The sequence below is a fragment of the Girardinichthys multiradiatus genome, chromosome 22 (assembly GCF_021462225.1).
Source record: "Girardinichthys multiradiatus isolate DD_20200921_A chromosome 22, DD_fGirMul_XY1, whole genome shotgun sequence".
Classification (NCBI taxonomy): Eukaryota; Metazoa; Chordata; class Actinopteri; order Cyprinodontiformes; family Goodeidae; genus Girardinichthys; species Girardinichthys multiradiatus.
In genome coordinates, this window is record NC_061814.1 from 29,453,085 (window position 1) to 29,477,936 (window position 24,852).

The 24,852-nt window shown below is 38.1% G+C and overlaps 1 protein-coding gene across 3 annotated transcripts in view; it reads left to right on the plus strand.

Annotated features, from left to right (window-relative positions):
- The window catches only part of LOC124858692 (collagen alpha-1(XIX) chain-like), a 176,496-nt gene that overhangs the window by 73,980 nt on the left and 77,664 nt on the right, over nt 1-24,852 (plus strand). For all 3 annotated transcript variants that reach the window (XM_047350828.1, XM_047350829.1, XM_047350830.1), the window contains 4 exons: nt 12,392-12,436; nt 15,010-15,045; nt 22,581-22,634; nt 22,709-22,753. In XM_047350828.1, coding sequence (XP_047206784.1) covers nt 12,392-12,436; nt 15,010-15,045; nt 22,581-22,634; nt 22,709-22,753 — 180 coding nt within the window. The remainder of the gene's footprint in view (nt 1-12,391; nt 12,437-15,009; nt 15,046-22,580; nt 22,635-22,708; nt 22,754-24,852) is intronic.

A 24,852-nucleotide genomic window follows, 5' to 3' on the forward strand; every position in this document is an offset into this window, starting at 1 on the left:
ACTACTTTTTCACATAGAGCCGTTACTCAGGTTTTCTTTAGCTTGTATGACACTTTCTTTGATTATCTAAAACATTTTAGTGTGGGGGCTGCACGGTTGCGCAGTTGGTAGCACTGTTGCCTTGCAGCAAGAAGGTCCTGGGTTCGATTCCTGTCCGGGGGTCTTTCTGCATGGAGTTTGCATGTTCTCCCCGTGCATGTGTGGGATCTCACCGGGTACTCTGGCTTCCTCCCACAGTCCAAAGACGTGGCTGTTAGGTTAATTGGTCTCTCTAAATTGCCCTTAGGTGTATGAATGAGTGTGTACATGGTTATTTGTGTGTTGCCCTGCGATGGACTGGCAACCTGTCCAGGGTGTACCCCACCTCTCGCCCATAGACTGCTGGAGATAGGCACCGGCTTCCCTGCGACCCACTATGGAATAAGCGGTAGAAAATGACTGACTGATTTTAGTGTGGCATAAACAGAAGAGGGCAAAACTTTTTCACAGCAGTGTATACCCGTTAAATTGAATGTGGCTTACTTTTATTTTTCTATAAAAAATAGCAGTGTATAATGACAACATATTACTATAGAAATAGTGTGTTTTTTCAAAGCAGTATTTAAGTAAGCTGCACGATGTAGATGTGTAGTTACAGTTTTGGCCTGACCTGATAAAGCTCAATGACAGAGAAACACAGAGAAAAGAATTTACAGGTCAACAGGGCTCACAGCTGAGACTTTATGGCAGGATTTTACACCCTTTGTGATTTTACAAGCAGACGGAGGACTCATTAACCCTTTGCGGAACAAAGTAGAATAGGCTGCTCTTCCCCTTTCTGCACACAATCACACTGAGGAAAATCAGAGAGGCGTGCTTTTGACACCTGTATTACACTAGGAGGTAACAGTTTGCCCAGAGCACAAGGCAATTAATCTTTTCAATGTCAAGTGCATTGGGAGGGAGGATGAAACAAAGATTTGACCTGATTGGCTATGAAAAGGTCTCTAATTCGGGCCCTGTTGGGAGAGTGGAGGGTTACAAGGGAAAGCGTTTGGCACATGCAAGGACAGATGCTTTGATTTATCTGTCTGACTCTCGTCCCTCCCAGTGAGACACAATTTTGCTACATCTACGAGTGTCCAGAATAAACATGCATTAATTGCCCAATTAATTATAGGGATTAATACAGAAGGCAAGACTTTAATAGGGCCACTTTGATTGCACCTTGGTCTGTGGCTTTTCTAATATTTCTGTCTATTAACTGTATGTTTGTGTGTGTGACTCTGAGTCAATGTGTGTTGGTTCAGCTGTGAAAAACTGATGCTCAACAAGGGGTAATGTAGGTCAACACACCCTCTGAGTATTACATAGACCTGTTATAGCTGGCCTGAACACAGTCCTCCCTCACACATCTATAGCCTTTTTTCAGAAGACAGTTTCACTGCAAGGAAGGAACTCTGCAGGCAACGTATGGAGACATGTCACATAGGTGTTGAAGTTCATCATGGTCCAATTCTCAAAGGGCCTGTCTTGAATTTCCCCTTTGTTTTTAAATGTTGCTTTCATACTTGTCAGGTTATAGAAGATTTATTGCAGGTAAACAAACTCATTTAATGAAATATGTCGACATACAAGAAGTGATCGGACACAGTTTTTAGTCAATCAGAACAAAATGGCTGTCTGAGAATGCACAAAGAATACTCTAGAAGTAGTTAAGTACTTAATAAGATAACAAGTAAGATATAAGTATATAATATGTAAGTGAGGTGATGTAAGTTAAATGTAAGTAATACGTGTATAACACAATTTAATGATATACAAATATCAAACGTAAGTAAATTGGAATACAATTCAATTCGAAAATACTTTATTAATCCCAAAGGGAAATTAAATGTTGCTGTTGCTCATATTATCAAGGTTTATTCAAAGAGCTGTCATAGATGCTGATGGCTTTGGACAGGAACGATCTCCGGTAGCAGTCTGTCTTACAGCAGATCTGAAGAAGCCTCTGACTGAACACACTCTGTTGTTGAACCACAGTCTCATGAAGAGGATGCTCAGAGTTTTCCATAACGTTCCTCATTTTATGAAGCATCTTTCAGATAGGTAAGCAAGCATCTAAGTATAAAATAAATGAGAAAGGATGGGTACAGAGTGTAAATAAACAAGTAGCTAATAGATAGAAGTATAGAATGAGAGTAAATGACAAATGAGTAATACATAAATATTGGGTAATTATTGGATAAATAAGCATACAAGGAAGGAAGGAAATAAGTAAGAAAATAAGTTACAATTAATGAATAACTGACAAAGCACATTTACCACAAATAATTAAATATTCAATATAATATGTAAGCTAAAAACAGATAACAGTACTATGTTTTCGCCCAATGTTTTTATATTTTGCTTTAATCCTTCCAAGGTGAACTTTATTGGACAGTCGTTTGTAAAACATAGTCTGGTAAGCAAAACTGATTTAATGAAATACTGTATGTCAACATGTTTCATGTAATTAATTAGTACAGTACAGTTTTGGTCATGCAACCAGCAGACCTCAATGGCTTCAAGCATTGGGGAGAACCAAAGCAATAATCATGGTCACTCTAAAAAGTATCCATGGTTTTAAAATGTGAGCACCTTCAGACACTTTTGATCCTTGATGCAATGATTGTGGCAACCACAAGTAAGCTCTGTCTGTGTCGGTTGTTTTCCCCAAAGTTGGTCAAAGGGGAGAGGAAGACACAGAAAGCTGAGCAGTGCATGGGGAAAGGAAGCTGGATAGGGAGAAAATGTAGCCCTGAACACTGCAGAGCACAGAAGCGTGGTAGTGGGAGGCTGCATCACTTACAGCCCTGTTAGACCCTGCTATCCATATTTTGATTTTTCACACTGTCACCCTGCCTGCAACCAATTTAAATACATCCATCTGTGTCCACTTTAATGGAATGTAAAGGAGCAATGCATTGGCAGTTGCCTGATATTATACACATGGTACTCTCTGGGACCTTTTGTAATCTGTTTTGCTTGGTGATATGAAACGCAAGACTTGCTGTGGACCATAGAACACAAAGAGAGCACCCTGTGGATCCCTGACCTTAAATATTTGGTTTGTAAAATGAATCGAGGTTTATTCAAAGTGCATTTTCTCTTTGGTTGTTAGATATTGCAGTCATAAAACACTCCATATCAGTAAACACAGGATGGAAGCAATCTGCTGTGCATGAATAGTATGGCCAAAAGTCCAGATGAGACTGTAAAACTGTGAAACAGCCAAGACTAATAACAGCATCCATTCGGGAATATGAACATTGAAAAAGCATTGCTGACCCTGTAAGGAGCCAATGCAATAGTCACCCAACTTGCACTGAAACATTGTGCAGACAATAAGCTGATGGGGGAGCGTTGAGCTTATAGTTAAATATAGATTTATCATCACTACCTAGCCACATAAAGATGCAAATTCATACAGTAAAGCAGCCTTCTTTCCACTCCTTAGGAGACGTTAAAGTCAATGAGCTCTTAAAACTCATGGCTGAGGATGTGGTAAAAGCGTGGCTGTTGAAAGGAGCTGTATTCAGGCTCCCTTAGGACCTCTGTGGCTCAGTTTCCATAGACATCTACTGTCTGCTCTTCCTGTGTTTGCCTTTGGTTTTAGTGTTTGCAGATCGTGTGCTGGTTAGTACCAGGAGGTTCGCTGAAAGTGCTCTGTAATGATTATTTTAACCAATACTATGCTGCATTGTGTAGCTGTGTACTGTCACCTCTGTCACCTAGTATTGTGTGACAGCTGAAAAGACTTGTAATGCTGACGGGGAATTATTTTCTTACTTTTGTACAGCTTCTTGTCTTGTGTTTGTTTCCGTCTTTTCATCTTTGTAAACCCTTAAAAAATCGCCTTTACGGTATTCAGTGTCTAATTGCCAGACTGCCTAATTAGGGATGTTACCCAACACACATCACACATTCATGCATTGAGGACATCCATCCTCTCTCAAAGAGAGCCTACAGTCTCATCGCTGGCTATATACCTTCCCATGCACAAAATTTGTGATGAAACCAGTTTGCCATCTAGTGGCTCTTGTGCAAATAACCATTTTGTTCTACAGGGTCTATGATTGAGTCTCTGTGAGGGGGAGCCTTCATGGCTCCAGCCAAGGGACTATAGGTGCAATCTTGGCCAGCCGAGCTGTGTCTTAAGTCGGCTGCAGTGTCAGGCATCTCTTTATACGTCCCTGAATATTTAGATGGCTGGGAGTTAAAGAGCGCATTGTGTGCCAGTCAGAATGGTGAAAATGCTAAGCTGCATTTGAGACCCTGCCAGGCAGCTGTCGGCTTTGCCGTTCTCTTCCTGCCCCGGCTGCTCCTCTTAACCCTCAGTAAACAACTGGAACAAATCCTATTTTATTGCGGCTTTTACCAAGTGTGAGGGATCTCTGCAAGCTCCAGTGCCCAGGCTTTTTCTAAGATTGTGCAGTGTCCTAAGATGGCATTCGGGGAGCATAGTCTGAAGGAGGTAATTTGCAATGTCTGCCTCTAATTGGATCTTTAATAACAAACAGGTGCAACCATGCTCTGTGTAGCATCCTTTGTACCATTTCAGGCAGGTGGAATGATCTGCATTTACCCCAGAAGCACAGATATTGAATTTGACTCAGTTTGGTGCAGATTTTGACAATGCGTGCTATAGTGTATTGCACAAACATGCAGAATACTTATCCCTTTTCTAGCTGATTATAGAAGTGTTGATACTAATGCCCAGACTGATCAGTATTTCACGCAAAAAAAACTGCTGGGTTAATTTTTTTAACCCAAATGCTCGGTCTATACTTATAGGCTGAGTTTGGGCAATTTCACACTGGGCCAAAAATTGTGAGCCAGTTTTGCTCTTGTTATTCACAGACAGGATTTTTTAAGTATATAATCACCTGGCCAGGCTTCAATGAACCCCTTGTACAATGTGAAATTTAAAAAAAAGTAAGAAAGAAACGTTATGCTGTATAATCATCTCAAGTTCAGTGGTTTGTGTTACTTGAGTTTTATTTGCAATTTATTTGCTTAAGATACTATTAGCCTTTTAGCTGCTACATACTTAGCACTAGTGCAAGCTAGTGCTAGGGTTCACCATTCAGACCTTACCCATAAAGTTAATATAGACAGGCAATATTTTATGAAGTGAGTAAAATTCATATTGAGTATGAATTGTGTTAGTTTCAATAGTTCTTGTCATTATTTGTTTAGTCTGGTCATTTCTAATGGGCAAAATGAACTAAAAATAAAAAGTATTAATTTTAACCAATATAATGGTTGTTTAGTATTCTAGGTTATGGTCTATTCTTTTCAGTCCACCTTTTAGTAGCCTTAATGTTATGCATTAGCTACCTTAACCCATTGTTGGTTGGAAAACAGCTCAGTGTTCATAGTCAAACCTAGAACCCAACCGTGTTGTGTTAAATCCACCCAGAGCTGCAAAGGTTAATATCTGAACCAAGACTCAGTTAGAAATTAATTCCATATTGGGTTGTTTTAATCAAATAAAGAGATAAAAAAATTTCTCTACACCAAATGTTAATGGTGTTAAACTGATGCAAGTGCTTGCTTGTGTTTCCATCATTGCACAAACTGGCTCCAGCTCTTTTTCTTAGCTCCAAAAATCAGTTTTTATCTGGAGGTGAAGGTGGTCTTATGGAGACCAACAACCCATCAAAATCTTGTAACTGATATTAAACATCTTTATTTTTGCTCCATCTCTGCCTCCCTTTGAGTTAGGCCCTCCGCAATCACCATCCCCTTTTGTGACACAGATAGCGTAAATACATTTTCTCTTAACGCTGTGTTCAACCATTGTTGCACTGCTGGTATATATCAGTGCAAAAAAAGCTGGCTGGGATTGGTTGTTTAGAGCTGCATTGTTAAATTAAAAAGATGACATTAGGTTCGCAGGTATATTGAGATAAATACTGTGTTTGTAGTTAATGGTTTGTACTGTGATTCTGTACAAAAATAAAAAATGTATTTAATGAGACCACCAGGATTGCACCCTGACAGTGGAAAACCAAAATCGATTCTTTTAAAGAACGTTTTAGAAACTGGTCGAGCCCCAACACTTGTTAGGGAAATATTTTGCTGGAAAAACCCTTATATGATATGACGGGTAAGACCACTCTGACATTACCTGATATTGAAAATAATTGTTTTGTCTTTGTTTTACCTGAAGCCATTCTGCTTTTAGTCAGCTATTATTGCTTAGACTGCAGTCCTGAATAGGTAGTACGGATGTGAAATTGAAGCAAATGGTCCCAGGTTTTCACAGGGAATGCTGGCTTTGACCAAAGGCCTGAGAAGATTAGAAGCATTTGTAATGTATGTTTTAGGTTTTTCAGCCACTTGCAGTTTTTGAGAAGGCAAACATTTTAAACAGGGAATAAACAATCAGACAGGCTGTGCAGTGGCAGCTGTTTTCTACATTTGTGCCTTTTTTTGGTGTCAGAAAACAAGTTCACATTTTTACAGCCTACATGTCTACGTTTGAAGTTCAGCTTCTAGTGTAACACAAGGAAGGAGGGATGACTTCTTTGGCTCTCTCTTACACTATGGCTGTTTTTTGTTAGATTATAATAGAACATACTTCTTCATCCTTATGTGAAGTTTAAATTCAAGTCAAAAATATTGAGAAAGGTTTACTGCTTTAATTGTGACATAAATGACACGTTCTTTTTTACCAAAAAGACACAGGTGCTGCTTATGAAGTAGGCAGTTCTTTTTTTAAACCCAGCTCAACAGTTCTACCAAAAAGGTTCAGGTGGCTTTAAAACATGTCCCTGAAGGCAGGCAGGACTAAGTTCACTCAGAAAAAGTAGGGTGGCATACATGTTTTTCAGTGAAGGAACAATAAGACCAATTTTGCTTTGTAATTTAGTTTTCTTGAGGACACAAAGTTCTGCATAACATGTTGACGTCAATCAGATAAACAATAGAAGTGTAACACTTAACTAGATAGGCCTTTTAAAGCAACAAACAGTTTGGAAAATATCACAAGTGTAAAATAATTATTCAGTTTTCCTTGTATATTGAGGCCTAAATTTGGTGCTCTGGTTATCATTTCCTATGGCTCCTTTAGTTTATCTAAATGTTAGGTGGATGGGTTTTAGTGGTGCATCTGTTTTAGTGCTTTAACTGTGACTGCCCTCTGTTTCATTGTACTGTACCTAGTATGGATAGCATGATATGGAACGTCTCAGGGAACATGTTGACATTTAGGATAAGGATTAGGAAGTCATCATAAAGGAGTGCTTCTGCTGTGTGTCACTGTTGCTGTTGACTTTACTCTCAGATTGAGGTTTGTGTTGCAGGACTATGCAGAGCCCCGTGGCTGCTGGTTCCTTCATATTTTTTCAATTCACCGTTGAACTGGAGCCAAAGACTCAGCTCCGTGTGGATTATGTTGGAAGTTCAAACTCCCTGTCCGTCTACATGAGGCTTTTTTACTTTCAGCTCGGATGTGTGCCAACTCTAGCTTTAGCTTGCACAGTAATTAAATTAATTCTTGTAATCTGCATTTTCACATTGGTTTGCAGATTTTTATAGTGGAACATATAAGTGCTTTATAAGAATATGCGATTCATCCTTTGATTTTTTACACAGAAAGCTGGTTCTTCTGAAACTCTGACTCCTCCACACTCCCTTAAGTTTTTTCCAACTCTTTCCCAGCTCCTCAGCAATCATGTCCTTCCTTGCTTTTCTCCATCTCTACCTCCATCTAATCTACTGCAGTGGCCTGAAGGAGGGCCACTGCAGCGCTCAAATAATAATCAAGCACTAGGATGTTGTCAAATTTATAGGACACTGAGCGTTGCATGGCAACAGAGATTGTCAGGGTGATTCAACAGATGCTGGAAGTTGGGCGAAGAAAGAAAAAGGCTAAATGGCAGAAAACAAGAAAAGGAAGGTGAGGTAACGAGAAAAGCAGCAGACAGGCGAGAGGAAGGAAATCAGGACAAAAAATCAATCACATTCACAGAAGAGGAGATTAAGAACTGAACAGGACATATTAAAATGGAGTTAAAGTTGTCTTAGCCATCAAAAAGACTTCTCAGAAATCAACTTATTCTTTGTGGTAATGTATGTTTTACCTTGTTCCCAAGTTACTCAAGCCACATGGATATTTTTACTTTTAAATTTTATGATGAAAAGATTGTTTTTTATGATTAATTTAATTGCAGTTATTTCCTTTCTTTCACAACTATGACATTGTCATACTTTTAAAAAATATTTCTTCCTTTGTTCAAATCTTCATATTTCATTTCCTTTTCATCCTTGTTGCCTAGTGACTGCCTTTGGGCTGCAGTACATCTTAGGTTTTCACCTTTCTTCAGATATTAAATCCAGTGATCATAAAAAATCAGTTATGAGTAAGTAATAGGTAAAACAACGATTATCCAAGTTTAGTGATTTTTACATGACTTATAGCCAAGTAAGTGACAAGTAAGTCTATAATAAGTAAACAAGTAATAATTAAGTAAAGATATAAGTATGCTTCAAGGAAGTAAGTAATATTTAAGCAAGTAGCACATATGTAAGTAACATATATAATAGGTAAAAAGTAATGTTTATTAATATATACAAGTAAGTTAATAATTAAGTAAGTAATAAATAAGCTAAGAAAAGTAATACATTAGTAAACATAATAAATAGATAAGTAATTACTAAGTATATATTTATTGATTACAAATATGGCTAAGCAAGTAAGCAAATAAGTATGTACCAAGTAGGTAATAAATATATGTATATAAGTATTAGGTAAGTAATACAAGAATAACAAGTAAAAAGTAGAAGGTATATTATTAGGTTGTACATAAATGAAAGCTGAATGATAAGTATATTGATAAGATAAGAAGCAATAATTGTGTATGTCAAATGTAAATGATAATATAATATGTAAGTAAATTCATAAGCAATAGATAAATAAGTTATAGGTAGATAAGTTAGTAAGCGATTATATACATATAATGCATAACTATATCATAAATAAACCAGTATTATATATATATATATATATATATATATATATATATAAAACACCAACTAGTGAAATGCTTGTAGATCAGGCAATAATATCAACATGCAGAAAACTTTGGGCACTGTCTATCCTCGATGAAAACTGCTTTGCTGAGCATATCATAATGCTGCATCTTTCTTGACTATCTCAGAAGTCCAGATCTGTTTGGTCCATATACAGGTGCTTATCATTTTATGTCACTGTCAGTTGTTTCAGTTTGGACAGTCAACTGAGTGTGAATGGCGATGACAGCTGCAGTACAATTTTCTCTTGTCACCGTGTGCTATTTTAGATAAAGTGCTAACTGGGGGTCTCCTTGTCAGTCTAACTCCAATAGATCTCATTATGCTTAAAACAATTATCTGTGGTGTGAGTCCAAAAATGTTGAAAAAATATAATTATGAGATAAAGGTTGAGAAACAACAACGCAAATATGTAAATAAGATAAACTCAACAAATATTCACAGAAATTAAACATTTGACCTTATACTAATAATTTCGCTGACCGGAAAAGGGTGGCTTGTCCTCTTCAGGTTGGAGGGGAGTTCCTGCCTCAAGTGGAGGAGTTTAAGTATCTCGGGGTCTTGCTCACGAGTGAGGGAAGAATGGAGCGGGAGATCGACAGACGGATCGGTGCGGCTGCCGCAGCAATGGGGGCGCTATGCCGGTCCATTGTGGTGAAGAGAGAGCTGAGCCGAAAAGCGATCTCTCGATTTACCTCTCAGTCTACATTCCTACCCTCACCTATGGCCATGAACTTTGGGTCATGACCGAATGAACGAGATCCCGGATACAAGCGGCTGAAATGAGCTTCCTCCTTATGGTGGCCGGGCACTCCCTTAGAGATAGGGTGAGGAGCTCAGCCATCCGGGAGGGGCTCGTAGTAGAGCCGATGCCTCTTGACGCCTTCCTCGGGAGGTGTTCCAGGCACGTCCCACCGGGAGGAGGCCCAGGGGACGGCCCAGGACACGCTGGAGGGACTATGTCTCGGCTGGCCTGGGAACGCCTTGGGCTCCCCCCGGAGGAGTTGGAGGAGGTGTCTGGGGAGAGGGACGTCCCTGCTGAGTCTGCTGCCCCCGCGACCCAGTCCCGGATAAAGCGGAAGACAACGACGACATTTCCCTGTATAACAAATCTACAAAGTAATTTCAGCGTTATACTGCAGTGGATTATCTAGTTTCTCACAGTGCATTAAGTTTGTCTTTAGTTACCTAATGGGTAAGCAAATAATGCGTTGACCACTGTAAAATGCAAGAAGATCATTTGTCCAATTTGTTATGTCTTTTTAACTCTTTAAGTAAACCTAAAGTAAGTCATTTCTGAAGAGGAGTTCTCCGATAAGCAAGGAAATACCTAGCAAACCCAAAACACTTCCTTAGGAACCAAAGATATTAAAATATTGTCTACAATGTAAGTAAACCTCATTAGATGTTAATCTTAGTTCTCCTGATGAGAAACGGAGTGCTACTATTTGTTCTCATGATTGTTTGTATATAAATGGACATAAAATCAGCATGTACTTTGGTGTTAAAAAGGATTTTAAGGGAAAGTGTTGGGAAATAATTCCGGAAATTGCATAATTCATGACCTTGGAATAATAGCACATGAAATATTCATCTGGTAAATTACTTATATGTGCAATCTGCTTTTGTTGTTGTGTTTAGAGGAGGAAAGGGCAGCAGTGTGGACTGAGGCAAGAACACATTGTTTCTTTTTTCCCTTTCTCAATTGTAGCAATGACTCAGTGTCTACCTGCTAATTATCTCTGAAGGAGAAAAAAAAAATAGTCTCTCACCATAATGCTATCTTGTGAGAAAAAGATAGCAGCGAAACAAAAAGATAGCAGCAAAACAAAATCTGTTATGAATGCACATGTTACACCCACATGCATAAGCACCTATTGACTGAATGCTGGGTCCTCGTTGTGACAGCTCTTTTTGCGCCGCAAACCGAACAAGGCCTTCAAAGAGGTTACTTAGGTGTTTTAGATTCGTAGCCATATGAGGCTGAAAGATTACACAGTTTAAAGATGCTGCTTATACACATCAAGGCAATTTGACTTCTGCTAGCTCTTCACCCATTTATGTTCACATTAAAGCCTGCATTCTGGGGCATTAGAGGTGCATTAGCACCACTGATCAAAAGATGGTGGGCAGGGCTTTGTTGGTATATCAAACAGCAGGAACAGAGAGAAGCACACAATTCCAGAGAGAAGTTACACATGGGTTGTATTGTGTTGTTATTATGGTTAATATTTACATTACTACACCTTGCTTTCTTCCGTTTCCATAATCCTGATATCTCTGGACTACAGACACAAAAGTACACATGCAGCCTAGAAGCCTGAGCACACATGCAAACAGTTGATTAAAAGAAGTATCTGACGCTGAAGAGAAGTTCCTTCCCTTGCCTTTGTTGCAGGCAATCGTACATGTCAAGTTCGACCCAGTTAATCAAAGTGTGCGTATGGAGTGTCAGAGGAAAGATTCGGGGGCGTCACTTTGTGACTCTCAACTTTTCTTTCAGGAGCCAGCGAGCGTAGCTTTTCACAGATCCACTCTGCAGCTAACTCTGCAGAGGGAAGAAGTGTTTTTGCGTCACCCCGACTAATACATACAGTAGGAGAAAAACACAATGTCACATTTCCCTCAGATGATGAAACTCATACTAGAAATAAGTAATGGCATTTAGCCCTAGTAAATGCCTATGTGTCGTATCATGCTTTTGCCATTTAGCTATGGAGTGGATAAATACTGGTTGGAGTTGTTTTTACAAATTTCTTGCCAGCTAAATTCCTGGAACTTCCTCGTCTGATCCAACTATTCTCTGCTCCTCCAGAGCTGTGCAGATATACACAGCGTCATACTCTTTTCACATGCACACAATCTGTTGTTGTAACCACTCACTTGGCTTCACTTCAAACAGCATTAGATCTCATCAAAAAGTCAGATTTTCAGAATTGTTTTAATTATTATTCTTAGGATTTCACAATTCACAAGTTGTCAACAAACCTCTGAAAGAAATTACTTCTTCCTAACTTTGCTATGTGATACTCTGCAGCACTGTCTGGCTTGTCCTGTTTGCTCCTCAGGTTGATTGATACACTGAGAGAATCACACTGCTGGAAAGAAGGCAGTAAAGCAAACGAGGGAACAAAGAGTAGTAGGCCACACGGGGTGCAGCAATTAAGCTGTTTTCTTGTTCCTAATTAAAAGTGAATTAGAGACTGCGACAGGAGTTGCTGTCTAGCTTTATTTGCTGGTAGCATGCATGTGCTGCTGCACCTGTTGTCGTACATTGACTCATCTTATACTCATCCTGTTTTTTTCTGTTTCTTTTTACCATCCTCCTCAGGGACGTAGAGGAAAGCCTGGGGAGCCTGGACCAAGAGGACCACCTGTAAGAAATTTACAGTAGCATAGAAAAACTGTTATTGAAATGATTTTGCTGTATTTCTTTTTCAAGACAATATGCATATTTTTTATATAATTGAAACCAAATGTTTACATACACTGAATAAATATTTCTTACTGCCTGACATTAAATCAAACATAATATTTTCTATTTTACCTCAATTACAATTACTAAACGTATATATATTTGCTAAATACCGGAATAACATGAGAGAGAATACTTATAAAGATTTTATTATAGATTTTGTTTTTCAAATTCAATTGGAATTTCAGTTGTTATTTTGCAGTATGTACCTACCACCTGAACACATCAAGAGACTAATATTTTCTGTGAATTTTTCTTTGCAAATTAGCTCAACCTTACTAAGATTTGATAAAAAGTGAACACCAATTTACAAGTCTTGCCACCGATTCTCAGTTGGATTTTGGTCTGAACTTTGACTGGGCCATTTTAGCACATGAATATGCTTAATGCAAACCTCTAAAAAAGAACCTCAATCAAAGTTTCAAGTTGCAGCTATTATCACATGTTTTCCAGGTTTGATTGTTATTTAGCTCCATTCATCTTGCCGCCAACTCTGACCAGATTCCCTGTTTCTGCTGAAAAAAGTATCCCCATAGCTTGATATCTCCTATGCTACAGTACGTTGCACTTTGTATGCATTCATGGTGATCTGCACATGTAGACAAAAAAATCAACTTTGTTCTCATCTGACCAGAGCACCTTCTTCCACATGTTTGCTGTGTCCCGTACATGACTTGTGAGCAACTGCAAATAGGACTTCTCATGACCTGATTTTAACAATGGCTTACTGCCAATCTTCCATAACGGGCATGTTTGTGGAGTGCACAACAAATGGTTGAGTCTCCTACCTGAGCTGCACATCAGTGTAGCTCCTCCAAAGTTACCACAGCTGCTTAGTTGATGTAATGAACAGTGGTCTGTAAAATACTCAAACCTTGTGGATTGTTTTATAACCTAACCATTCTTCAAACTTTCCACAAGTTTATCCCAACCTTGTCTGCCGTGTTCCTTGATCTTCCTTGGATGTTGTTAGTTCACTAATGCTTTCTAAAAAAAAAACTCAGATTCTCAGTTCAGATTTATTGCTGGATTTATAATAAGCTTAGATCACATACAAGTGAGCTCTATTTTCTAATTATGTGAGTTGTGTGCACAGGTTTGATTTTGTAGTATGAAAGGAAAGCGGGCTGAATACAAATGAACGCCAGTTTATACAGACTTTTATTTTTTATTTTACAACTCTTTTCTCTAAACTGTTTAAGATTTATGTTCAACTCTGTGTTTGTCAGTCACATCAAATCCCAATAATTCACATTCAAGTTTGTGTTTGAATGTTACAAGATGTGAGAAATTTCAAGAGTTGTAAACACTTCTTAGAGGTGCTGCAGGAATATAGTAAAGTGAAAATACACTGCAACGAGTCACTAAAAAACAAATTAGCATGGACATGTATGCAAAGTCTCTGTTATGGTTAAAGACCTGTTTGAAGTAGTTCCATGTTTTGATCTGTTTGAAAAGTTACTGCACAAACAGACTATTCTTAGCATAAAACTCCAAGGGGTATTTTAAGTTAGCACTTGAATGTGTTTGTATTGATGAGTAGTAGAAGTGTGTCTCGCCCATTGAGTCCTTGAGTTATGGTCTTTTCCTCAGGTGTCCAAACCAATTCCAGACACCAAGTGTGTGTTCATGTGTTTTTGTAGAAACCCACTGACTAAAGGGCACAAACAACACCAAGCATTAAAGGAGACAGCTTGTCAGACTCTTAACTGCTGATGTCAGAAAAAACAGGAAGGTCTGGCTATTGTGTAGCTCAGATACATTGAGTGTGTAATTATTTTTCAGTACAGCTGCCTTGATTGCACTCAGGACACTATTAGGGTTTGTCTTTATTTCATGGAGAAATCAGGACACACTCCATTCTGATTTTATTGTCTATGCCCCAGTTCAGTTGATTTGGGTGTAATTGAGCTACTGAGTGTTCTTTACCATGTACCTGAGTATATCACTTAATTGCTTAATAAATCTTACTCTTTTTGGACACAGAGTATTGGGAGATTAAAATGACAGAACAGAGGTGTGACATTTCTAAATGGCAATGTCCTCATGATACTCTCCACATGTGCCAGATTTACTTCCATCCACTGGTATTGACATTTATTATGGTCACCTGCTTTACTGAGGTTGATCTCAGGGGTGATATTTTGTATTCAAAACACACTACGGGGCATCACTCTGCTTTGCCCAGTGGCAGCAGGATGTTGAGGGCAATCGAAGGGGGTCAGTGGTTATTTTTCAATGTCAAATTAGCATAACACAACAACAGTGGTGTGTCAGAGGGGCATGACAACGCCACCATCCAAATTTACCTGCAGATGTTCAAGTTCCAGTTGTGTTATTTGTTCTAACACTAGTGAAAATGTTAGAAAATATAATCTCAAAAACCAACAACTGCAAATGTGATTACTTTCAAATAGAATAACATTTTGCTGCCAATAATATCAGTCGTGATTGTTCTTTGGTTTTTCTCACAGGGTCCTTCAGGATACATAGAAGGAGCAAGTGTCAAGGTAACATCTACAATATTATCACAAAACAAAATACTAACATGATGCCTGTAAATTTGTTATAGATGATGATATCTGGGCTTTTAGCATATAATGTGATGGATCATGAGTACCCAGTTGTCTATATACTGTTGAAAGCAGTATATAGACACTAACGCCAACCCTAACCCATACACTTGTATAAAAACACCTATAACCTTTTTTCTCATTGGCTGATATTAGAATTAGGTCAGTTAGGTCAGTTAGGACTACTAAAATAATTAGTGTCTTATACTAAAATAATGAGAGATAACTAATTTGATCCACTCCCTTAAGTTTCCTTCATATTTGGTAACGTTACCTTTAAACTTTATGGCTTTAGTCAAACATTTGGGGTAATCTTTCACAAGCTTCTTACAATAGTTTGCTGGAAATCTGGTCCATTCCTTCTGACGGGACTTCTGTAACTGAATCAGGTTCGTAGGCAGCCTACATTTGTTTATTCACATTTGGCATCCTGCTCCTCCAATACATTTTCTATAGGACTGAGATCCCTTTGTGATAGCCACACCAAAACATTGACTCTGTCATCTTTATGCCACTTTGTAACTAATTTGCTTGTATGCTTAGGTCCATTGTCCATTTGGAAGACCCATTTTCACAAAGTGTTCCTTCCTTATGGTGCCATCTATTTTGTGAAGTGCACTAGTGCACTCACACGTCATGATGCTGTTGCTCCTATACTGCACAGTCCAGATGGTCTTCTGAGGCTTATAAGCTTCCCCCCTTTCCTCCAAATTCAAAGATGATCATTATGGCCAAGCACTTCAATTTTGGTTTCATCAAAACACAGAATATGCCTATAAAAACTGAAGTCTATTTTCTCGTTTTAATGTTGCTTTTACAATAATGGCTTCTTCCCTGCTGAATGGCCTGTCATCTCTTGTCAGTACAGGACTGCTTTCACTGGGGATAATGACACTCTCTTAGCAGCTTCAGCCAGCATCTTCACAAGGCCTTCTGTCTTTTCTCTGGGGTTGATATGGTGCACATTTCTCAAGAAACAAATGTGCATCTTTTGGACATAACGTTCCTTCCTGAATGTTATAATGGCTGAATGTTACCATTATGTTCCCAGGATCAACCAGAGGGCCACAATTATCTTTCTAATATCTTCATGTAGTCCAAAGGTGTGCCTACATTTAATATAAAAATGAAGCCTACAAAGCCAGTGACATCACCAGTTGGCATTTAATTTGTAGCTGCCTTGCATGCTGCCAATTGACCAGGTTGTCATTGTAAATGAGAATTAGTTCTCAACTGACCTACCTGGTTAGATAAAAATAAAATAAATCACAACCTTTTTAAAAGCATAGTTATCCTAGAATATGTAAATGTAAACATTTTGAGAAAATAATAAAAATGTATCAAAGAAAATCCCAGTCATTATTCTGGCATTTAGCAAATACAGTGAAATTAGATGAGACTAACCTACCTAGTCTCATTTACTGTCATACAGTTAGCAAAAAAAAAGATTTGTTTTTAATTATACAATTCGCAAATATTTAGTTTTATTCTAAGCCAACCCAGACAAACCATGTGTATGTAAAAGAGCAGCAGAAGCATCTCCTTTGTCCATGACTGACACCTTTTTGGGTTAATAGCTGGGAACAGATCTCCCTCATCAGAAATGGCACCACTCAGTGAGTCAAAGCGTATCTGCTGCAAGTTAAATAGTTGCTCCCAGCCTGTACCTCCCGCAGTACAGCACAGCCTGACTCAGTGCTCACACTCTAAATTGACAGATGGCCATTACATACCGTACTTTTGCAAAAAAGGGTCTGAAATCATTTTCATGAAGCCCAGGGGTGTTTTATCTCACCAGCAGTACATGAGATATGGATTGTAAGATTTAAAAATAGTAAACACAAACACCCTCAGATATGGACCTCTGTCAGGCTTCTTACAGATTTTCGTGCAATCTTCTACTTTCACCATACCACCAAGAACCACCGGCTGCCTACCAGGCCTCCAGTGGCCGATACTTGTGATCACGATAAGAGTGACACCCTTTGTGTAGTGGACAACCTCTTGATTAGACCCACTCTTTGGGTGTGTAGATTCATCACTGACTGCTGTATTCTGCATGGCTTTCACTGGTCCGTCTGCCTAGAGGAAGGGAACATGTAAGCTGTCCAACCTTGAAAAAAAAGATTGTCTTTTTTAAACAAATGTCAGAATCTTTCTTTATTTTAGGAACAGTAAGATGGCTGTGCTAGGGCTATTATAGAATACTTTAATTACAGAACACACCAAACAAATATTTTTTCTTGTTAGCTTATCATTGTGTGTTACTGCTAGGAGATTTTATCTTTTTATAGAAATAAGTCAAGAAACTTGACCTTGCAGTAGTGATAGAACTGTGTGTTGGTTTTGAGATAATTTTTACAATTGTCACTTTTAGATGACCTCCATGGCTTTGGATCATTTTGTCCTTTTCCAAGACATATCCAGGACACATAATATAAACCATTTTGCACCCCATGAACTTCAACAAATGCATATCAATATTTGTTGCTTTGTATTTAAGTATTTTCATGAATGATTGAGATAAATAGTCATTTAAATGCTTAAATCCAATGTGTAAGTAAATTTTATTGGATATATTTTCTATTCAACCATCTATTGTCTATACCCACTTAACCTTGCAGGGTCAAGGGGGATCTGGTGCCTATAAGCAGTCACTGGGCGAGAAGTGGAGGGCACCCTGGACAGATCGCCTGTCCATCACAGGGCAACACATACACACACAGGATAGACACCCATGCACACACATACTCATACCTAACAAAAATTTTAAGTAACCAGTTAACCTATCAGTCATGTTTTTGGATTGTGGAAGGAAACTTGAGTAACCAGAGCGATTCCACGCATGCATGGCGAGAGAATTCAAACTCCATAGAGAAAGACCCCAGGTTACACTGCTAATTTTCTATTTCCCTTTATTATGGTTCTGAAATATGATATATTTTTGCCAGTGATCAAACCACAGTAACTCTAAATGACCTCCTACTGCTAGATCTCTGTTACTGGAATCATAAAGTGGCATTTCCTTACAGTATAATGTGAGTAGACTAGAGAATTCATGGGTAGGAAAATTTCCTATCACTCCAAAGACATCAATGGCATTATAATAACATTACTTAATCTCACCTTACACTATGCAAAACCTTTCCCTGCACTGATGAATATTCACTCACTTCAGCATACCAAATATTTGGAGTGGTGCATCCATAGCACAGTCTGACCTTTTCTAATTATTTCAGCTAATAATTATTTACCTACTTGGGGCTGCTTGTAGACTGAGTATAGCAAATTGAACTTTCTGTCCAAGATGGTCAGCCATTCATTAAGTATGGAAAATTAAACAAAAACAAGATTGGTGCATCAAAGCAAAGCTAATTGTTCAGCCTTTATGCCATTACTGTACAGTCAGAGTACATTTTACACCCTTCATCGCTATACGCTGTCACTTATAGAAGTAACAGGACTTGATGTTTCACAAATTGCATACTATTCTTTTTACATTTAGTCCCATCTAAAACAGCAAGATAAGAAACAGTGTGACAGAAGCTTTAGGTCCTTTCTTTAAATGACAGAGAAGTTTAAACACAGTACACAGAAGGCTGTGTAACGCTAATTCCTTGTTGCACTAACAAATTGTAATTCTGTTAGTTTGATAAAGATCCACAAGGGTGTAGAAAAACTATTCAAGTTGAGTTGGTTTAACTCAATTACTTCAAATGAATTCAGTGTGAAGGTTGAATACCAGCTGCTGGTGACAATGTCTGTAGGAGACTAAAACTCCCCAGGTGAGATTAGATCAAATTCAATTTTCTGATTAAAAACACGGTTTAAGCAATTGCTTTAATACCTGTTACCTGTGTTAGTGGAGATCTACAGTCTTGAGCAACAAGCTCTGTACCCTGCTTTAATTCTTGCAGGATACATGTGAATGCGCATTTGGCATGTACAAAGGCAAAGAAGATAAGTGACAGAAGATGAACTAAACACTTTGAAGAGGAAACAGTCTTGATGGGCAGTAATAATTAAACAGCAGTCCTCAGTGCCATTTCTTTTACACTTTTCAATCAGGATAGATTGAAGTGAGGCCATGCTGCTGCTGGTGTAGTGTCTGTGTGAACTGAGACCCCTTTCACTCTCTCAGCAGAATGTGAATGTTAAAAATAAAAGACAGAAGGAGATTTCTGCTGTGCTGGGAGAGGCAGAAACTTTGTGAATTACATCTACATAACTGTGCCCCCCCACCAATGGGCACTGACAGAACACTGCAGATATTGACAGAGAGAGTGATGCCGACAGTCTTAATTGCAGTTTGATGACTCTGGGTGGCTCAAAGTAAACACATCACCCACAGTCAGCCACAGGTGGAACTGTTCCCTGGGCTTTTTCTTTGTGTAAATACAGCAGTAATCTACATAAACACTGACCGTGCTCCAGTTAATCTAATTTGAAAGGTTTATTCACTTGTTACATGGTCTTTGGCTTGTAAATTGGCTGTGAATGATGTTCTGTGTAGATCTAACTGAGATAACGAGAGAAGTATGGTGGTTTGAGGCTGTGACAGAATGCAGGGCTCAAGTTTTTCACAACAGGTGACATCCCGGGTAATTCCAACTTTCTATTAGATGTGATTCACGTTGAGTGTCAGCCATAACTCAGTGCAAACTGCCTCCACAGTGGCAAATCACTTTTAGTGTACAGTGTAGCATGGGCAAAACTGTTCAAGAAAAAACGACATGACAACATTTATACACAACCGTGATTTTAAAAATGGATGGAATGCAATGTGAAGGTGAAGAATGTGAGCATAATTTAAAGATAATTTTCTCTAAAAGATACATAATTGTTTTGAATTTGGCATAAAATGCTCCTTTATGAGACAACAAAAGACTCAAAGGGGCTAAAAATGCAATTAACCTTGACCAGCATCTTGCAGATTAATTGTTTAGCAGTAGAACATATCAGTAAAATGATTAGTTAATAAAAGCACATAACACAGAAGATTAGCAGACTATCCTAATGGGTTTTAAACATTACACATGAGACCCTGCGTTTCTGTCCACTTTGACCATATAGTTGACACATAATCAACCATCTTTTCATTGTATATAAATACTCACCACTTCTACTAGACAGATCAACATCAGTCTTGTCATTCATTGTGTACAACCACTCATCACCGTTTTTGCTCCCATTTGAGACATCATCTAGTTTGCTTGTGTAATCATAGAAAGATGTAGACCCTTTGTTTTAGAAAGAAAATACAAAACTAAATGGTTCAGCAATTTGTGGATAAAATGTCTTAGTTTAAAACTGCAGATTTCCTTTTCCAAATTATCAAAACATTTAAAAAGATGCAAAAATTAAGAGCAAAGCAATTCTGACTGTCAGCTCTTTTAGGCACTCAGACGGCAAACAACTTGGAAGTCTGAGAAGGCAAAATGCAGACAAATCTCTGTTTCAAGAGTTCTGTTTCTATGATAAAGAAAAACTTCTTACACAGAGTAAATGGCAGCCATACCTCCATTAGTAGCTTTGAGAGAGACAAAGCTAAACCAGCGTTTAGCCAGTATATTTTCAAAGAAAACTAAGTAACAATATTATTTATAAATTTGTCATTCGTATTCTCAATCACTACATCAACTACATACAACAATGTTGTATTTTGAATTTGAAATCCATGTGATTACTGAAGCTCCTCAGAATTCAATTAAATCTTAAAGACAGCTTTTCTGCTAGTCCCTCCTCCTCACCTGAAATATTAATAAGACAGTCCATCTGTTCATATATGCCAGCAGTCCACTGATTTAATAACAGCCTCTAATTTGGATGAGGAAACAGTGACTATATCTCATTAAATGAGTGGTGCAGTATTACTGTGGTTGCCATTGTAAGAAATCAAAGGAATGGAGGAAGGGAAACTCAAAATTCAACAGTATCATCTATTAGGAGTGTAGGAGCTGAAAAGCAGTGATCAAATGCACCTTATTTTTTTCCTCTCTCAGATCTGTAAACATATGCTCCATAATGTCCTCACAGTCTCTGAAACCATCCCTGTAAATATTTCCACATGCAGCAATGTTTGATGATCAGCCTGCTGTTGGTTACTGGTATCAAGATGGTTTTGACAGGTTATGGCTTTTAAAACAACAAAGATTTATGTCATACGGTTAAGCACTTGCTTTCTTTGGCATCTTAAGAAAGCAATTGCTTTAGATGTAAGAGTGACCAAAGTAGTAGGTTTATTCCCCTCCACCACTTGTTGCTGCACAGTGGTGGAGTATATGTAAATAAATCTGGAATACATGAAATGTCATGGTGTCTAAGCGAAAGGAGTACCACCCATCAATTTTATTAAGATAATACTGTTTTATAACATCATAGTAATTACACTATGGATGTGAATTTTTCTTCACAATTTTAGTGTAATTACTGTGATGTTGTAAAACTGTGTCAGTCATCATTCAGTCATTTTCTACCACTTATTCCATAGTGGGTCACGGGGGAGCTGGTGCCTATCTCCAGCAGTCTATGGGCAAGAGGCAGGGTACACCCTGGACAGGTCGCCAGTCCATCGAAGGGCCACACACAGACAACCATGCACACACTCATTCATACACCCAAGGGCAATTTAGAGTGACCAATTAACCTAACAGGCATGTCTTTGGACTGTGGTAGGAAGCCAGAGTACCTGGTGAGAACCCACGCATGCACGGGGAGAACATGCAAACTCCATGCAGAAAGACCCCAGGCTGGGAATTGAACCCAGGACCTTCTTGCTGTAAGGCAACAGTGCTACCAACTGCACCACCATGCAGCCCAAAAAAAATGTGTTTGTCTGTATTTGTGTGTATTTGGTTAATTATTTTCCATTTTTCCTCATAGCTGAGATACAAAGTGTATTAAAAAAATCATTTGTGGTTTGTGACTTTGCATGACAAAAGGTCTTAAGAAGAAATCCAATTCTGTGAGGTGAAATGTAGATATTCTCCTTGGTTTATGTTGTTCAGAATAAAGATTTATGTCTTATAAGTGTTCATTATCACCTTCATCATGGTTCAAATCCATTTGTCTTACTTTAAGGTTTACTCTGAGTTTTCTCAACATGACTGAGAAGAGGAACTCCAGTGAAAATGGTCTAAGAATTTCTCACCAGCTGTGTTAAAGTGCCATCTGTTGGCAGACAAAGAAATTATTTTTATTTAGAAACATACTGCAGTGCAACAGGAGCTTAAAAATCCTCATTATCTTTCAAGACTCATGTAATACCACAGCCTCATGAAGCCAAAAATGTAAAATTGGTTTCTTTTTTACTCCACCTTGGTGGGATTTTGAGATGGCACATGACTGTATGTTTTTCTGATTACTTATTCATAGCAACTGTCCATGCCTTAGCTTCACTCTCGAATCTGTCTGTCTTTCCACCCCGCTTTTGCTGTCAGTCACTGTCAATGGTGTGCTCTGTTCACATGCAGGGGGAGAAGGGGGAGTCTGGTGTCTCCGGGGAAAAGGGAGAGAGAGGAGATCCCGTATGTATTTTCCTGCTGTGACATTTACAACGCCGCCGTGTTACAGAGTCATTAACCAAGGCCTCCTCCCACAGGGTCAGCCAGGTGCCGAGGGGACCGGCGGTGAAAAAGGACAAAAAGTAAGTCACATCAATGTCAAATGTCAGGCAGGATGAGTCCCTCTGTTGATACTCCCTGTAACTCAGTGTGTTTGTGTGCTGAAAGGGCAGAAGCAAGTTCAAGCAGATTTACTGACACCTTGATTCAGAGTCATTGTGTTAGTTGTCTTCTCGGACTTAAAATATCCTTCAAAAATCTTTGAAATCATATTGCAGCAAAAAATTAATCTGCAGGTGATTATTATTTGTTTGTATCCTTTGCTCTATTAAGCATAATTCAACTCATTTGCTTACTGCAGACAGATTGTGTGTAATTTCTGGGGTGTGTGGATGGGTGTCTCATTTTGTCCTTGTTTAACTGTGTACACATTGTATTTTGCGGTGGAAACTACCAGCCGTATTGAAAAATTGAATCTAGGTTTCATGCTTTGACCTTATTTTTTTTACCGATTTGTTCTTAATTTATTATTTGAAAAATATTTTTGAATTTTTTTAAAGAAGACTTGAACTTGAAACCTGAATCTTACTAATTATACCTTTTGAATTTTACTGAATATTGTCACTTTTGAACCCCAAACTTCAATTCACCAATTTACTTTTTGGGGATTTTATGTAATATACCAAGAGAAAGTAAAGCCTTAGTGAAGACATTGTAAAGTGCAAGAAAAATTATACATGTTTCTCATGTTTTTTTTACTAATGAAAATGTGAAGAGTTCACATTTGAATTTGGCGCTCTTTACTCTAATACCCCATAAATAAAAGTCCAATCCTGCTTCCTTCAGTAGTCACATAAAGAGTAAACATATAAACCCCTCTTGTGTAAATTATTGTATGAAAACACAGTGTGGGGCAGAACACTACCCCACACCACCCTCACTGTGGTAGTGGCACCATCATTCTGTGGGGTTGCTTTTCCTCAGCAGGGAAAGGAAAGCTGGTCAGAATTCAAAGGAAGATTGATGAAGCTAACTACAGGGCAGCTTTGGAAGAAAACCTGCTAGAGGCAGCTAAGAACTGGAGAATTGGGTGGAAGTTCACATTCTAGGCAGACAACAACCCTAAACATCAAGAGTATGGAAAAGTTTGCATTAAAGTGTATTTGGGTGTTAAAATGCCCCTATCAAACTTCAGACATACATCCAATTGTAATATTGTGGTAGGACTTTGTTGAAAAATGTTGTTCAGAAATGTCCATCATGCAATCTGCCTGAGCGTGTTGGCCTATCAGATAAAAACCTAATAAAATACATTGACGTTTCTGGTTGTAATATGTCAACATTTAAAAAAGTTCCAAGAATATAAATACTTCTCCAAAGCACTATATTTAACAATCAAGAAATAGATTTCTTAAAGCTTTTTGCAGAAACCACCTTTCTGAAGTTCAAGCTTTTTTTATATTTTATAGTTGTATAATAAAGGAAATTCAAAAAGACTCATTAGTCTACCTTTAATGCAGAAGGTATTTGACTACAACTAAAAAGACTCCTCTAAGAAGCGAATTTATTTTAAACCCATATTTTTTAGTCAAATTCTTTTCACTTGTTCCAATAACAGCCATGCCTGAAACACTAAGACGTTTGGGCACAGGTTTGCTTGAAGCTGAACTACTGACCCTTTTTGTCCTTCCATCCTCTGTAATAATTTAAAACATTGTTTTAAAGAGTAGTCCGTCTATAGGAAAAGTTCCTGTATGGTCACCAAAGTTAGTAGGTCAAATTTGTAGGCTTGAGAAAACTGAATTATGTGCCAGTATTGAAATTTTATGGGTTTTTTTTTCTTTTGTGTTAAAAAAGTAAGCAACCAATAAAAATATTTAAGAGTTTGTCTGCATATCATGTCTCTGCTTTGCTAAAAATCACAACCACAACCTACATAGTAGCCTCGTTCAATTTGTGTATTGAGTAAAATAATGTTCCACATAAAACGTCAATAAAAGATTTTGAAGATTAGTGAAAATCCCAGTATGTTTTACTGAAATGTTATTTAATTAATTGTTAATTACATTTACTGAAGTGTTATTTAATTAATTAATTAGGTATTTAATTAATTAATAAAGTTGTAATTTTGTACTCAAATGAAAGCATACAGACAGACCAATAAAGGTTCCTTGCTAGATAC